The sequence below is a fragment of the Mixophyes fleayi genome, chromosome 7, assembly GCF_038048845.1.
Source record: "Mixophyes fleayi isolate aMixFle1 chromosome 7, aMixFle1.hap1, whole genome shotgun sequence".
NCBI classification, from domain to species: domain Eukaryota; kingdom Metazoa; phylum Chordata; class Amphibia; order Anura; family Limnodynastidae; genus Mixophyes; species Mixophyes fleayi.
The window spans coordinates 103,706,645-103,724,286 of record NC_134408.1 but is presented as its reverse complement, the minus strand read 5'-3'; the positions used below and the strand labels follow the sequence as shown (position 1 = coordinate 103,724,286).

Here is a 17,642-nt window from a genome sequence, read left to right as displayed (position 1 = left end):
CCCTAAACCTACTGTTAACTCACACATTGTAATATTGGCCAGCTGAAAGGTAGTATCCTAAAACATATTACTCAGGTTGTCATACAGCAAAACCCTATAGCATATAATAGTGCTGTATTCTATATTTCTAGTGACAGCTTTATTTATTTATTTATTTATATTGATTGATTGCTATGCCATACAGATTGAACGATTATAGCCAATATAGAAAAAAACGATAAAAATAAATAGGTGCTAGTGGACTATTTAAAGGTGCCTATATTATCTGCAGCTCCACTAATAAACAGATACTGTTTTGTTTGTCAAAAAGAGAAAAAAGGAAAAAAATATTTAGAGGAGAGCTGATAAAAATAAACAATTTATTTAAAATAATAAAACTATTACAATTATTAGTGCATAATAAATGGCATCCATTAACAATGCTCAGCATGGCAGAATACTTTTATAAATATAAATGCCATATAGATATCCAACCTATAAATGTCCCTTAGAGAACACAGTCACTTGAATATATAGGACATAGGTTACTCTATTTTACTGATAGAATAAGGATATTTGTTCCTGTAATATGCCCTAAAGCAGTCCTATTGAGACTGAAGAACGTGATGGTTCTTCGCATATATTGTTGGCTCATAAAAAATCCATAATTGATCTTTTTATGCAGATTAAAGAAAACAGAGTCTCTGGTCTGAAGAGGCTTGCAATTCTTATCCCCCACAACACAAATATATATTGACTGTACCTTACAATGTAAGTTCAGATGTCTCATCACATTGCTGCTAAGGCGACAGCAAAGCATAAAAAAGGGTTAACTTTGCACCTGGGCAAAACCATGTTGCATTGGAGGGGGAGATAAATTTAAAATGTGGGGAGAGATGTATAGTTGGGGTAGGGCATGTCCTAGATCTCCTATAAATTTCAGTGTAAAAATAAAGCTATCAAGTATTTGTGTGCTACATGAAAAAACAGCCAGCATTTAACTTATGTGCAAAATAATAAACTACTTTGCACCCCTTGCATTGTAACATGATTTGTCCCGGAGACCATTTACTCTTTTTTTTGCCTTACTTTCTTTGATGACTCAGGCCCAAAGTGTTCCCAAGGATAATGCTGGACAGATGGATTGCTGTTGTTTGTCTGCACACACTGGCGTGATGCTTTCTCTGCCTTCAAGTGGGCGGTTTCATCAGAAGAAAGCATTGTTATTGGATGGAATTTATTATGCACTTATAATTGCAATAGTTGTATTATTTTAAATAGCTTGTTTATTTTTTATCAGTGCTCCTCTATATTTTTTTCTTTTTTGCTCTTTTTGATTATAGTCAATAGTTTATGTTATTTGAAATATGTTCATTAATTTATTATTCCGTAGAATGCTATGTAGATAATGTTAAAAGTTTTTAATTACTGAATCTGCAGTTCATAACTGTTTTAGGACAGGTAAGAATGTTGTTCGTTATAACAGTAAACTGTTTTACTTATGTGATTCTAATATGGATATCCCATAGTTGCCAAATTTCTATTGTTGCCCTCCAGGACGTGGGAGCGCGGAAGGGTGCAGGGTGTTGTGAATTATGTAATTTTGCATTCGCCCCTCAACGGGGCAGGCCCAAATGACACAACTCTCCGTGTCAGGTTGTGGGAGAATTGCCCGAACACTCGGATCTCCCGGAGGGCATTAATACAAAGTTTGCAATTATGCACTAAAGTCTTACAAAGGAATATTAAAGTCTTACAAAGGGACTCTGGAAATTACCATCTTCTAAGCAATTGTGATTTTCACACTGTTTGTTCTGCATCTATAAGATCCAGGACATTTATCTTCATGTGGTATTCAATTCATATCTCTTCATAGGAACTATTAGCTGAGATCAGTGTATATTATGGTTTTATATGTATGTTTAATATATTTGAAATGTCTGCATATCAGCTCTTCCATTTGTGCATTAATGACAGCTTTACCTGTTGTTAGAACGAAATAATATTTGTGCTATTTTCTATATTTGCATATATCTTTGCAGATCAACACCACTCCTACATCACTATACAAGTAATTAACATTAGATTAAAGTAAGTAGTATATTTCTATAATTACTTATTCATTCACATAAAATATCAAGCTGCACTTTTCAGAATCTTACTGTTGTCCAGGAATAAATGTATCCATCAATGTTTAACACAGGTACAACATAGAAATCAACTTGCTTGAGGATATTTCTTAGCAAAGGATCATTCTTGTGTCTTGCAATAATCTGAAAAATAAAAATAAAATGCATGAGGTTATGTTTAAAACATGTTGGGAGGTCAATAACATTTCAGTTGTTAGTTATCAATATTTAGTTTTTATAGTGGGCATCAATTAGTTGCAAGTTAATCATTCTGGGAGATGTAATTAAACATCTAAATTGCTACATTACTTATGTCCTTTGAAATGACTATGGTATGGTATCAAAGCACTGTTGAATGTGGTGTAAATAAAATCAAAGTCCTAGCTTAATATTGATAGATAACATTGTTGCTTGATTCAATGTTTAGATTTTAGGTAGCAACATTCTAGTAAAACTTTCAAAAAACAGTGCAAAAACTTTAAGAAAACAAACCCAAAAAAGTTAATGTTACAGAAGGTGAAAAAAAAATGTGCGCTGAACTACACAACACTTTAACCTAAAGCACAGAATGGACTATCAATACAAGATTTTCTAAATTACTTAGAACTTAGGGAATCAGTAAAGACAACTGTTGAATGTTACAATGTGTTACTGTAACAGATCTGATAAAATTATAAGTAATGCTAGTGTCCCGTACGGGTTGCCCATGCGCATTTGAAAGTAACACTGGTGACAGTAAACTACATCTTCCAGCACAATTAGAAGTGTGTGCTGGTGCCCAGAGGCACACAGGAGTGGTGCAGAGGGGAAAAGTGAGCAAGGAATGCCGGGAAGAAGAAAGGTGGAGTTTGCAACCAGAGGTAGAGAGACAAGACTTGCCAGAATCGAAGAGCAGAGTTGGTGATAGAGGCACCAGAGAGTGAGAGAAAAAGATTGGAGGAGGAAGTGAGGAGAGAGAAGAAGAGGCCATTTGGTGAGGAGTGGATGTATCAGCCAGACTTTATGCCTAAGAGAAGCCATGCTACCAATGTAAGCTAAAGATCAGTGAGATAAATAGAAACCAATTTCTATTTGGTATTCTTGAAAGGACTGAGACTTTTTCTGTTGTTAGTTAGACAGGGAACTGGTGGGGAGGCCTGTAAATGTATGGGTAAAACTCCTTTGCAGGACTGTGCTTTAGTTTCAAGGGTGTCTTACAGGGAGAGATAGATAGGAACTTTGGGACTGAGACAATAAAGAGAAAGAGTGATAAAATCACTAGGAGCAAATCCATTCCAGTGGAAACCTTACAAGTGTGAATTGTGATACAAGTTAAAGTGGAGGAGACAGTGAGGTGCAGAGTCACAGTAAACAAGAGGGACGAGTCTGCATTTATTACATGTGCTTTTGCATCCATATTGGATATTATTTTTGTGACAGAGAAAGAGTATTGTTCATGGAATCTTCAGAAGAGATGTATTGTTATATCAGGAAAAACTAGCCAAAAGTGCTATAACTAGAAATCCTGTGTGTTTTGTCAAGTAAATTGACTAAGAAATAATGTTCTATTTATTCATTCCTCTATCTTGAACCTGTGCATATTTAATCTGGGAGCAAGTAATAAGAAACAACATATTTGCCTCTCTCTGACAACATGGATTTTAATACTTATAAATGCCTCTCTATTATATTGCATTATATATGTTCTTCTATTTGAATCAAAGTTGAGTGTGATAATAGTGCATTAACATAAGAATTGTTTATGTGATTAGAGCTTTGTGTATGCTCTTAGCTAACTTGTAGATAAGTGGGCCAGAGTACCTCTTAGTGTGATAGAGGATAAGAAGTGTGAAAAGTATAAATTGTGTATAAGTATTGGTATACGTTTTACTGCTATCTTAGAGTATTGCCCTGTTAATTCTTGTCCGAGGTTTAAAGTGTTTCGTTGTTATATATGTAACGCTAGAATAATCTTCTTCTATAGCAAAATATATATTTGCTATAGAAAAAACAAAACTTTGGTAGTCCACGCCTCAGCAAATAAACGTAAATTTTTAGGGAACTCTACAGTGCTTTTTGATGTCTAGGGCTCTGCGCTGGGGAAGAACCTAGAGTGTGGAGATGATCAAAACTGAATTGGTTACAGCAGACTTTTTGCCCCGCAGAAACTATTTGAGGTCCTATGTCTGTGTTTTATGTTATTTACAAATCAGCTTCAGTAAAACATTCAACAGTTGATTCCCTATACCAATTTATAACAACTGAACTCACAATTTCCTGTGTTATAGCAACATTTTAGTATTTGGCAACTTTCACTTCCAAGTAGCAATAATGAAGGACTATTTACTGTTCTTAGTAAAAATAGTAATGTATTAAAAATATATATCCACAGAATGTACCTCTTTCACAAACCACTGGCAGTAAGCTACAGCAATCCATTCTCGAGCATGAATTCCACAGTCCATAAATATAATTTTCTTTGTCTTGTCTGATGGCCACCCAATCTGAAAATAATAAAAATGTATAAGTTGTAAAGGTGGAAATGCAGATTATAGTTTAACCATTAATTAAAAAGAAAAAAACAAACAAATCCTGCATATAAATATAGTATGAATTTTAAAACAAATAGGTAGATTGTAGGAGGAGGCTCAGGGTGATTAACAATCACTATACTCTTCTTCTTTACATTAGCATATGTGATAGTGGTAGCTAACTTTTTTTTTTAATAAAAGACTACTTTAAAATAGTTGTTGTAAGGACATGTATTGAAGCAAAAATTAGAATTTTTAAAGAAAACTAAATGCAAAAATTTTGCAAATTCAAAAAGGCCCTGCAAGCACACGCTAAAGGGAAAATGCCTCCCAAAAAAGGCACAGTTTCTATACCTTGAAGTTCATTAGAATATCTCTTCCCGCTAATGCCCTTATGCTCACAAGTCATGCTGGGAATTTCAAAATCCATGGCATCGGTATATGACACTGTGGTGAGGGTTTAATATATGTAGATAGAAGAATTTTTGAAACCCAGGTACTTTTATATACATTGTGCTTGAGAGTGTAGCTAAAGGAACCTTTTAGGGGAGAAATACAGTCATAGGCAAAAGTTTTGATAATGGCACAAATATTGGTTTTCACAAAGTTTGCTGCTTCAGTGTTTTTAGATCTTTTTGTCAGATGTTGCTGCTGATATACTGAAGTAAAATTACAAGCATTTCATAAATGGTACCAAAACATCCTTCAAGAGCAATTTCTCCCAACCATCCAAGAACAGTTTGGTGATGAACAATGCCTTTTCCAGCTTGATGGAGCACCTTGCCATAAGGCAAAAGTGATAACTAAGTGGCTCGGGAATCAAAACATCAATATTTTGGGTCCATGGCCAGGATACTCCCCAGAACTTAATCCCATTGAGAAGTTGTGGTCAATCCTCAAGAGACGGGTAGAGAAACAAAAACCCACAAATTCTGACAAACTCCAAGCATTGATTAGGCAAGAATGGGCAGCCATCAGTCAGTATGTGGCCCAGGGTGAACTGCAGAGGTCTTCAAGCAGAAGAGTCAACACTGCAAATATTGACTCTTTGCATAAACTTAATGTAATTGTCAATAAAAGCCTATGACACTTATGAAATGTTTGTAATTTTACTTCAGTATACCACAGCAACACCTGACAAAAAGATCTAAAAACACTGAAGCAGCAAACTTTGTGAAAACCAATATTTGTGTCATTCTCAAAACTTTTGGCCATGACTGTACAAAAAGGTCCAGTTATTCTATGCATAATAGCAGGTACTGCAACTATTATTTTTAATATTTATATAGTACCAGCATATTCTGCAGATCTTTACAATTAGGAAAAAACACAGTAATAAACATAATAAGAAGTACCTGCTAGTAAGCTTACAATTTATTGCCAAATCTGAGTTTGTTACAGGAGGTTAAACACCACAGATTGCAGGAAGACATAGTTGTGAACCACTTGAGCAAGAGTTATTGTTAGGGTGTAAATAAGATGTGGACTGTCAGATCAGGGCAGGAGCATGTAGAAATTGATGGGGGAGGTTATTTGAAAAGAGGTGCAACTTTGTTAAAAGTTAATGGAACTGAGACTTCTGAGATTTCTGAGGTTCTGAGGAGACTTGGTTGAGTCACAGTGCAAAGATGTTTGATGAAGTAATGAAGGAGATATTGTAGGTGATATGGTGATGGTCTAGAAGGAAAGTGTTCATCATCATCATCACCATTTATTTATATGGTGCCAAAGATTCCGCAGCGCTGTACAGAGAACTCATTCACACACTAATCTAAATTCCCTAACACACAAACACAGACAGACAGGGAGAGACAGACTAGGGTCAATTTTGATAGCAGCCAATTAATCTACTAGTATGTTTTTGGAGTGTGGGAAGAAACTGGAGCACCCGGAGGAAACCCACGCAAACACGGGGAGAACATTCAAACTCCACACAGATAAGGCCATAGTCAGGAATTGAACTCATGACCCCAGCGCTGTGAGGCAGAGGTACTAACCACTGAGCCACCGTGCTGCCCTAAAGCTCAGAAATGGAACAAAGTCAGCAGAAAGCTAAACATTATGTAGTGGTGCAATAAATTGCTTATTATAAGACTTTAACAAAATCCTCTCTGTTCACATATGAAAGAGCAAGCAATCATGATTAAAATAAGGTGAATACATTCATGGTCCTGAAATTTTCATTCTGTCAGAAAGTTTGCAATGATTTTATCAAAAAAGTTTCTAAGAGTTACTTTACAAAGTTATGCACTCATAATATGGCACCTGTATGAGTGTATGACTTACTTTGAAATAGTAGATTGGCCGCTCCTCATATGTATGTCCCAGAAGATGCTGTGTCAACAAATCACTATGTTTATCTTTAATCAGTTCCATCCATTCATAAATCTGTTAAGAATGTAGATGACATTAGCAGTTGCCTACATTGTCTCTTACATAAAAACCTATAAATATTATATATTTCTTCTTTCTATCTATCTAATATATCCCCCTTTCAGAGCAAGGCATCAAAGTATATAATTCAGGAAGCCCTCCGGCTGAATGCAATGAAAATATGAATGTCTCCTTTTGCACACCTTACGTATCACGTACTGCAAGCAAGCAGTCGATATCGAAAATCTACACACCCCTATAGAAACTGCAAGTGTCAAGATACATTATGTCATAGCTTTTCCAACTTTTATGTGATGTTGCAAGTGCAAGCAAGAGATTTTTAGTGAACAACACATATACATTATTTTAGAAAAAAGGAGTGAAAATAAAAAAGCCCACAATACCCTGGTGGAAATAAAATTCCAGGTTTATGCATTCTTCTTATCTGACATTATAGTTCTCATGTTTGATTAAAACCTTTACCTGCACTATGCCAGTGCACGACATGACCATATCCAGTTATCACTATTATAATAATAATAGACCTGATCTTCCTATTAGCCTTACCTATCTTAGCAGAGCCTGACACAACACAGAAAAACAATTTGCGATAACCAGTTACAATAATGTCACAAATGTGCAGATGCATTTTTGCTCTTCTCCCAGACATTGTACTTGAACCCAGTTTATCTACTCATTACAATTAATATGAATGAAAATATGATACCTATCAATTAAAGCTAACAGTGTTTTAGGAACATACAGCATCATCAGAAGTAAAAGTCTGGGTCTGAATTTGGGATGTGCACCGGCGACTTTTGAGGTCTCGTGTTTTGTGTTTTGGATCCGGATTTTCTCGATGTTTTGGGTTCGGATTTGTTTCGCAAAACACCTGCCGAAAGGTTTTGGTTCGGATTTAAGGTTTTGGATTCGGATTTTTTTTGAAAAAAGCATAAAAAGTTAAAAAATCAAGTTTTTGGGCTTATTTTCACTCCTACGCTATTATTGACCTCAATAACATTCAATAACAAGCATTTCCACTAATTTACCATGTATTCTGAACACCTCACAATATAGTTATTAGTCCAAAATGTTGCAACGAGGTATCTTTCTGGACTGCGTAGTGGAGTGGTCCCCACAATATAATAAGAAAACCATCAACTGGTCTTAATCGCACCAAAACATGTACCTGGACTGCGTAGAGGAGTGGGTCACCACAATATATATAATAAGAAAACCATCAACTGGTATGAAACGCACCGAATAATGTACCTGGACTGCATAGAGGAGTGGGTCACCACAATATAAATTAAAAACCCTGAACTTGTATGATTCACACCAATAATGTACCTGGACTGCGTAGAGGAGTGGGTCACCACAATATAAATTAAAAACCCTGAACTTGTATGATTCGCACCAATAATGTACCTGGACTGCGTAGAGGAGTGGGTCACCACAATATAAATTAAATACCCTGAACTTGTATGATTCGCACCAATAATGTACCTGGACTGCGCAGAGGAGTGGGTCACCACAATATTATTAAAAAACCCTACACGGGTCTGAATTCCACCCAAAAAGTTTATGGACTGCGTAGTGTAGTGTTCCCCACAATATTATTTAAAAATTTTGCAGCAACAGTCAACGTTGTTTAATATCTGATACACCTCAATCTGGACTGCATAGTGGAGTGACCCCGGTACCCAATTTGGTACACAATATCTCCTCCAACCATGGTACAGACCATTCGTCATTGAGATCCCATCAAGTATGTTAAAGACAGACAGGGTCGAAGTGTTATTGGTTGACTTTGTAAACCAAAAAACTGTCCCTGTTGCACATAGTCATGCAATGAAGACTGACTTTTTCATTTAAAGGCACCATCTTTCAAGTGTAGTGTTTGTAAGTCATATTATACTTTTGGTAAAATTTGTTTATTTTGTTCCTCTTTATGGTAACTACTAATAGAATTAAAGTATTAAATAGAAGCGGCAGTTCCTCTTTATGGCAATTAGTAATAGAATTAAAGTATTAAATAGAATTAAAGTATTAAATAGAGTGGTATAGAGTGGTAGTGTGGTATAGAGTGGTCCCCACAATAATAAAACCCTCAACTGGTCTGAATTCCACCAAACAAGTATCTGGACTGCGTAGTGGGGTGGCCCCGGTACCCAATTTGATACCGGGGCCACAATAAAATAAATATACCCTTAACTGGTCTGAATTCCACCAAACAAGTATCTGGACTGCGTAGTGGGGTGGCCCCGGTACCCAATTTGATACCGGGGCCACAATAAAATAAATACATCCTCAACTGGTCTGAATTCCACCAAACAAGTATCTGGACTGTGTAGTGGGGTGGCCCCGATACCCAATTTGATACCGGGGCCACAATAAAATAAATACACCCTCAACTGGTCTGAATTCCACCAAACAAGTATCTGGACTGCGTAGTGGGGTGGCCCCGGTACCCAATTTGATACCGGGGCCACAATAAAATAAATACACCCTCAACCGGTCTGAATTCCACCAAACAAGTATCTGGACTGCATAGTGGGGTGGCCCCGGTACCCAATTTGATACCGGGGCCACAATACCTCCTCCAAGTTCCAAGTGTAGTGTTTATAACATCTTAACACTCCACTAATTCTAGCACGTCAAAACCTCTTGTTTTAAATAATGACAGGGCATTTAACTTTTGATTTAATTTATTGAATTTGTTGGCATTTTATTTTACTTTTTGAACATGGCAAACGACTGCTGAATGGTCACATAATGCCAAAAAAATAGTTGCAAGATGGAATTGTCCTTGGGACCTCCCACCCACCCTTATGTTGTTGAAATAGGCCATGCACACTTTAACAAACCAATCATTTCAGCGACAGGGCCTACCAAACAACTGTGGCTGAAATGATTGGTTTGTTTGGGCCCCCACACCAATAAAACAATTCATCTCTCCCTGTACAAACTAAACAGGCTCTACTGAGGAAAGATGTCGTCCTCATCCTCAACCTCTGATTCCTCTCCCCCTACAGTGTGTACTTCCTCCTTCTCACACATTATCAATTCGTCCCCGCTGGACTCCACAACCACAGGTCCCTCTGTACTGTCTGGAGGGCAGTGCTGTACTTCATTGAGGAATTGATTATTAATTTTTATAAACATCATTTTTTCAACGTTGTGAGGAAGCAACCTCCTTCTCCGCTCACTGACCAGGTTCCCCGCTGCACTAAAAACTCTTTCCGAGTACACACTGGAGGGGGGACAAGTCAGTTAAAACATAGAGCCAGTTTGTACAGGGGCTTCCAAACTACCTTTTGGAGTTCTACAACGTCACTACCTCTAGTTAATTTAAATTGCAAGGCTTGTAAATATAAATACTTTGAAGATAAAAAAAGCAGGCTGCACAGACTGTGGAGCTAGAAAGTGAAATTAAATGGACGACGTTACTTTGGTGGCTATCTATGCCCCCCCCGCCCTACAATTGTAGTTGAATATAAATAAAGCAGCCTGCATAGACTGTAGAACTAGAAATTCAAATATACAAAGAAATGGACAAAGGCAGTTTGGTATCTGTCTGCATCAGATCCCCTCTCCACTAGGAGTAAAACAGAAAACTTTTCAGCCGTTATATAATCTAGAATATAAATAGAAATTGAGAAAGGCAATTTGGTATCTGTCTGCATCGTCATCAACATCCTCCTCAGCGCCAGCTACATCAATATCCTCCTCCCGGTGTACAACATTCACACCTTCATTAGCCAAATCTGTAACTGGACTGTGGGTGATCCTTCCAGCATATGCAGAGGGCGTGCTGCAAATGCTGGATGGAGTCACCTCTTCCCGTACAGTGATGGGAAGGTCAGGGTTCACAACCAACAACACCCTTGGACTCGCCTTGGGGATTTGTGATGTCATCTGTTTAGAAGGCAGAGTTCTTTGCTGTTTTGTTGTTGTTGCTGACAGCATAACTCTCTTAAATTTTTTGTAGGGGGGGGGAGGAGGAGGGCTTAGATCCTTGGGTGAAGCTGGACCACTAGTCATGAACACGGGCCAGGGCCTAAGCCGTTCCTTGCCACTATGTGTCGTAAATGGCATATTGCCAACTTTACGTTTCTCCTCAGATGATTTTAAGTTTCTCTTTTTTGCTATTTTTGGAGAACTTGGGCTTTTTGGATTTTACATGCCCTGTACTAGGAGATTGGGCATCGGGCTTGCCAGACGACGTTGATGGCATTTCATCGTCTATGTCATGACTAGTGGCAGCAGCTTCAGCATTAGGAGGAAGTGGGTCTTGATCTTTCCCTACTTTATCCTCCAAATTTTGGTTTTCCATTATATGTAGCACAAGAGAGCGTACCCCTAAGCCACACAAACTCGGCAAAGCCTTTAAAAATTATATGTGGCACAGGAGAGTAGCACTGGACTTATACTGCTGAATCAGTGAACTTTGTAATAGCAGTACCACTAGACTTATACTGCTGAATCAGTGAACTTTGTAATAGCAGTACCACTGGACTTATACACTGCTGAATCAGTGAACTTTGTAATAGCAGTACCACTGGACTTATACTGCTGAATCAGTGAACTTTGTAATAGCAGTACCACTGGACGTGTACACTGCTGAATCAGTGAACTTTGTAATAGCAGTACCACTGGACTTATACACTGCTGAATCAGTGAACTTTGTAATAGCAGTACCACTGGACTTTTACTGCTGAATGTGTGAACTTGGTAATATTGCAGTACCAATGGGCTTATATACTGCTGGATTGGTTTTGCAAATTTGGTTATAATTTTTTTTTTTTTTAATTTTTTATTTTAATTTTTTTTTTAACTTTTTTTTTATTTTTTAAAAACTTGGGAATAATGGGGAAATAACTATGCCCTTAGAAGCACAGAGCACAGGACACAGCACCACTGGACTGAACAGGACACAGCACAGGACCCAGCAGCACCACTGACCTCAGAAGGACAGAGCACAGGACACAGCACCACTGGACTGAGCAAAGCACAGCACAACACAGCACAGCACAGAACTTAACTGAACAGCATGAGATATAGCAGGACAGAGGACCACCTAACACACCCTCCCTCTACCCTGATCAATGCCCGAGTGAAGATGGCGGCGACTAGCGGGGAATTTATAGGATCCGAGTATCGCGAGATCCGACAACGGGATTATGAGTCAGAGCCTCAGTTTCAGATTTGAATTTGGCGCCAATACCCGGATCTGTCTCGGATCCGACTCAGATCGGCAACGTTCGGGTGGGCTCGGATTTCATAAATCCGAGTGCGCTCATCTCTAGTCTGAATGATTCAGGTACACTGTCATGACTTTAGTGAATATTTCCTTGTATGTTGTTTGCATTCATTTAAGTTTTTGGCACCCTCTGCTGGTTTGTCATCATAAACCAACATTGTACAACGTTTTCATTTAGCAGTTTCGTTACCTTTGTTGGTTGTACCTTCTTGATGTTATTAAAGGTGTCAGCGGTGTTAATGTGGATGCTAAGTTACAATGCTTTTGAACTTAAACAAGTTGCTGTTTATTGAACTTGAATAACAGTAGATATATGCAGGTACTCACAGCTGGTAGTACAGCAGGCAATAACAGTTGAATGCAGTTTTGCATACAGTACACACTTGTATATATAGCAGGTATATTCTTATATGTATATGCTTATGCACTTTTGTACATGGTGGTACAGATACATGCAGGTTCACTAATGTTTGTGCAGGTATTAACTAATGTGGTGCAGGCACTCCTCTTATCTATAGGGATACTCCGGTCACTGTTTCAGGCACTTTTGGGACTTGTATATTTCTCACGGAGCGCAGCTGTACAGACTGCAGTATGCAGGCTCTAATGGAAGTAACAGCGCAAGGTTTGCCGTAAGTTCGGCAGTAGCGCATCGTGGATATTCTCCCCCTGCCCCACTTCCTCCTAGACCACCGGGGATTCGGGCTGCAGTTTAAGGAGGCAGAGCAAAGCGCTTCAGGCAGGTACTAACATATGAATTAACTAGGACATTACACACGGCTCTGATCAGTTGTGGCATGGAGGTAAGTTGAAATTTAGAAGTGGCAGTATGGAAAATGTAAATGAATGGAATTTGATACTTTTCACAATCGATGCAGTAGTAGAACTAATACATACTTGCCAACTCTCCCGGATTGTCCGGGAGACTCCCGCATTTTGCGAGAGTCTCCCGGACGAGTGTGGCAATCTCCCTGATAGGAAGTGGGAAAAATTCAGTTTAAACGCCGCGATTCACCCGGAATCGCGGCGTTTAGCCCCGCCCCCGCTGTAAAATGACGCGATTTGCGTCATTCCGTCACGGGGGCGGGGCCAAAATGACGCGATTTTGCCGCCCCGCCCCCTGCACGCCCACGTCCCAGCCGGCATCTCCCGGAAAAAGAAAAAGAAATGTTGGCAAGTATGAACTAATATTATGGCATACCACTGTATACACCCCAACTACGACCACTGGCTCAGATGCTAAATTGCTTTTCTACCAAGTAAGATCTATCTGTCAGTTTATCTATGTGTTTGCCTTATGGCAGCACAGCATTTCTGGCATGTACAACTGATTATGATGTTTACTTGTTTATAAGGGATTGATGCTTTTGGTATTATTATTAATGACCAAGTTCCCAAAGCCTGGAACTAGCACAGTACCCATGGTCACCTAATGCATGTAGCCAGAAACAAGCATTGTACCTGCGATTAACAACATTCTGGAGCATAAGCAGCACTGTACTTCTGATCATCAACAGCCTGATGTTAGGAAATAGTCCACCAACTGCCTGGAGCCAAGAATTAGCACGGTGGCTGTATGCATGAGCATGTATCCCCTCCAAAAATTACACTTGTTACCACTACCCTACATGTAAAGTGTTTCCCTCACCTATTAGATTGTAAGCTTGTATATGCAGGGCACCTTTATCTTCTGTTTTTATCTTATTGTATGTTATTTGTATAACTATACCCTCAATGTACAGCGCTGAGTAATATGTTGGCGGTTTATAGATAAAATATAATTCTAACAATAATTATGCTGTTACATGTGAGATATTTAGACATGGCTTCATATTTATGCAGCCTCAATATAATCACTTCTATAACCTCTATAAATATTTTATTCAAGTTATCTATACATATATACAGCATTCATATTATACTCTAAGGGCCTGATTCAAATTGGAATGTTAATTGGGGGTAATTTCCTTGTTTAAAGGAGTATGCAACTTTTAGACAGTTCTGCCCATATTCAAATCCAAACGTTTCTTTAAATATGATATGATTTGAATAGAGGTGAAAATTTGCTCTGTTTAACATCCTGATAAATGTATTGCATAGGGGAATTTTTTTTTTCTTTTAATGATTTTTCATTAATGACTACATTATTAATAGGTGCTGATAATTAAATACTTTTTTTGCTGTGTGTTCTGCTGTGACTTTATATTCCACCTATGTATGTTTGCTGCAGTGTAATGTGTCTGTCAGAGGAGAGCATACCTAGACCCATATTCAACAACAGTTGTTTCTTCAGTTCCGCTTGTAGTTGAATACATATACCAGAATTACATGCGTTTAAAAAAATAAACACACTGTACATTTGTTTTCCATGCCTTGCTGAATCAGGCCCTCAATGCGCACTGAAATTAAATCTTCAATGTATACAATTGTTATTCTAGATACTGAGAAGCAAGCTTGAAAGAGAGTAAATCCAATGCCATGTCGGTTATCACTATCATCCAGTATTTATACCTGTGCTGTAGCAGGTGCAACAGATCTGCATGAAAACAAGCATCGATGTTGATAACAAGTTGATAATCCAACATCATAAACACAGGATTTGATTTAGCCAAATCTACGTGAACACGCCCTTACTGTACATGGCCTACGCTAGTCCGCCTCTTCCCTCCCCTGTTCCACCTATCAAGTCATAACGGGTGGATAGTGTCAGACATGTGCAGATATGAATACCGTGTAAGTGTGTAAGTTTAGTTTCTGGGCACGCGCAGTGTGAAGTCGCACAAGATATGCTACACAAACATGTATGTCTGGTCATGAATCGGGCCATAAGTATTTAACTATTAATATATGTGCATAATACTATTTCTTGTTCCAGTTTCACCCCTGTAACTCATCAATATAGCTGAAACTAGGTTGTCCCACAGTCTCAATGTTTGGTATAAAAAGGGAGTTTAGCTGCCTGTCAATCAATATTCAGCAAATCACATGTAGAAAGGGCAGAACATATATTACATTATCAATGTAAGATTACCTGCAGTGCCCAGGAGCCTGTAAGTGAAGCTTAAGTGGAGAAGCAACAGTTTTAGCAGAGACAATAGCTATAGAAAGAACAAACAGATCATAGTCCAAGTTCAAGTAAAGGTGTGGAAATATATAAAGTATTGGTGGTTAATTTTTTGAATTTATGGGTTGCACTTTCCTTAACCACTATTACTGTTTATCACAGTTCCGTGCTTACCTCATCCATTGGATGATATTCTGTATATGTGTATGTTTCCAATGATATTGCCCGCGCTTTGTTATCCCTCACAGGTGTGCTATCTATTAGCTTTTGTACATCTTCAATCATGATCCTAGAGAGGAAGAAAACCGTAAAAAAGTGTGACATGGAAATGTATTTCAGCCTCTGTTCTCCTGCTTTACAAACTTTTTATTTCATTTCATTTATTCAAGTGGCTAAAGAACAGATAAAATATCAGATAATATGAAATAAAAATGAAAACATTAATTAAATCACAATACTCTAATGATGTGTCATTTTCCAAAACACCAATGTTTTTTTTCAATGGTTTAAAAATAATTAAAAGAGTCTACCACAATTATGAGAGGTTGTCTTAACAAAATATATAATTTGAGGATAAACTGTGGGGAAAATGTTGAAAGAACTTCTTCACTCACAAGAATAATATATTTAGGAACTCGTTAATAGCTAGGGTCAAAACTAGGTAAATGGTGCAAATTTGTACCTGGAAAAACTATATGGCGATGCAAGGGGTGCAAATATTTTTTTGCTCAATGCAGGGAAATACTGTCTGTTTTTAGCATGTAGAATCCATATTCTGTGTAAGCTTTATTTTAAGAAATTTGACCCCCCTAAAGCTCAACATTATTTTATTGTTTTGCTTAGGTGAAAAATTTCACTTTCTGGATGAACTACTGACTCTAAATGAGGCCCTTTGGGTACATGCCATTATAGATATGCTCTTTACTATGTCCTATGGAAGTTTAGAATAACTAGCAAAATGGCATGTACATATAAAGTACATTAATTTGACTAAAGTTAAATATATAAATATTATAGATATATATCAATCAATTATAGATGCTTAGTAAATTGAATAGAAGTGTTTACTTATATGAAAAAGAGGTGTTGTGGTAACTGATAATGTTATTTATGATATCAGGCAATATTTTGCCTTCCCGTGTGATTTTCATAATAAATAGACAAGTATTACAATGGAAAGTGTATACAGCCTTCTGAAATGTCTTTGCATTCAAACGGAACTGGATTTAAAATGCATTTTCATATGGGGGGCATACATCATAGTATTGCCCATAGATACCAATGAGACACTTGCTTTATATTTCTGATTTAATTTCTTTCTAACTTATATTTTAGATTTTAAAGTATACCTACCTAAAAGAGCAGTCCCCATGCCAAGAACTGACATTTGCAGTTACATGATTTAATAAAATGCAATCATTTAAATTAAATAATATTCATATAAGTGGAGATTTTTGATATTAATAGATTAATATAATCTATTTAAAAGATAACTAGTATATGTAATTGAGAACTAGTTTTGTTGTATAACAAACATACTTATATGGAATGTTTTGTTGAACAAGCTTTTCTTTCATCTGCTGTAAATAGGAAAATTGGACCCGGACATGAACTTCTCTTCCAGGGTATATTTCCTCTATAATATCTGGCTTCCACAAGTCAAGCTGGAAGAAAATAACAAATATGTTATAATAAATCAAAACATCACTTTGTAGATATATTGTTTAAACATAAACCTGTCAGTAGTTTTAGAGAATCACAGTTTATCATGCTTACTAAATATGAAATGTAATATGATGACATGTTTTTCCTATTGGACACTGAGTAACTAAATTAAAGAATCCAAAACATAGCTTGGCAGGGTTGCCCATCCAGCCCAGGGAGAATCATGGTACATGATTTCAGAAGGAAGGATTTCTGTAGTAATGTGTCTCTTTACCCTCCCCGAGTAGGTAGGTGGCAGGGGCACACACAGGATTTTTAAGGGGGGGTTTCCTCCCCCCCAAAAAAAAATAAAGAAAGGGGGAGCTGCTGCTCTCCCTCACTGCAGCGGCAGTGCTGTATTGTCGTACAATACAGCACCGCCGCGGACGCTTCTGTGACAGCGCCGCGGCTGCTGTACAGTACAGGGCAATGTTTAGTGCCCGTTCGTTCGCGGAGGGGGGGGGGGGGGGTTTCTGTAGAACCAGAAACCCCCCCTGCGTGCGCCCCTGGGTGGAACACATATTTGTACAAAGCAATTATGCATTGCAAACGTTTAATTTTGAAACTGGTATTAATATTTAGAACTTATTATTCTCAATATTGTTATCTCAGTTTCAGTT

At 37.7% G+C, this 17,642-nt stretch overlaps 1 protein-coding gene across 1 annotated transcript in view; it reads right to left on the bottom strand.

Moving 5' to 3' along the window:
• Nucleotides 1–16,976, bottom strand: part of LOC142098542 (carboxypeptidase O-like) — a 71,016-nt gene extending 54,040 nt beyond the window's left edge. The window contains exons 1-5 of the mRNA XM_075181378.1: nucleotides 16,858–16,976; nucleotides 15,493–15,607; nucleotides 6,905–7,006; nucleotides 4,487–4,591; nucleotides 2,142–2,252 (exon numbers count right to left, since the gene is read on the bottom strand). Coding sequence (XP_075037479.1) covers nucleotides 2,142–2,252; nucleotides 4,487–4,591; nucleotides 6,905–7,006; nucleotides 15,493–15,607; nucleotides 16,858–16,895 — 471 coding nt within the window. The 5' untranslated portion in view covers nucleotides 16,896–16,976. The remainder of the gene's footprint in view (nucleotides 1–2,141; nucleotides 2,253–4,486; nucleotides 4,592–6,904; nucleotides 7,007–15,492; nucleotides 15,608–16,857) is intronic.
• Between the last annotated feature and the right edge of the window lie 666 nt (nucleotides 16,977–17,642).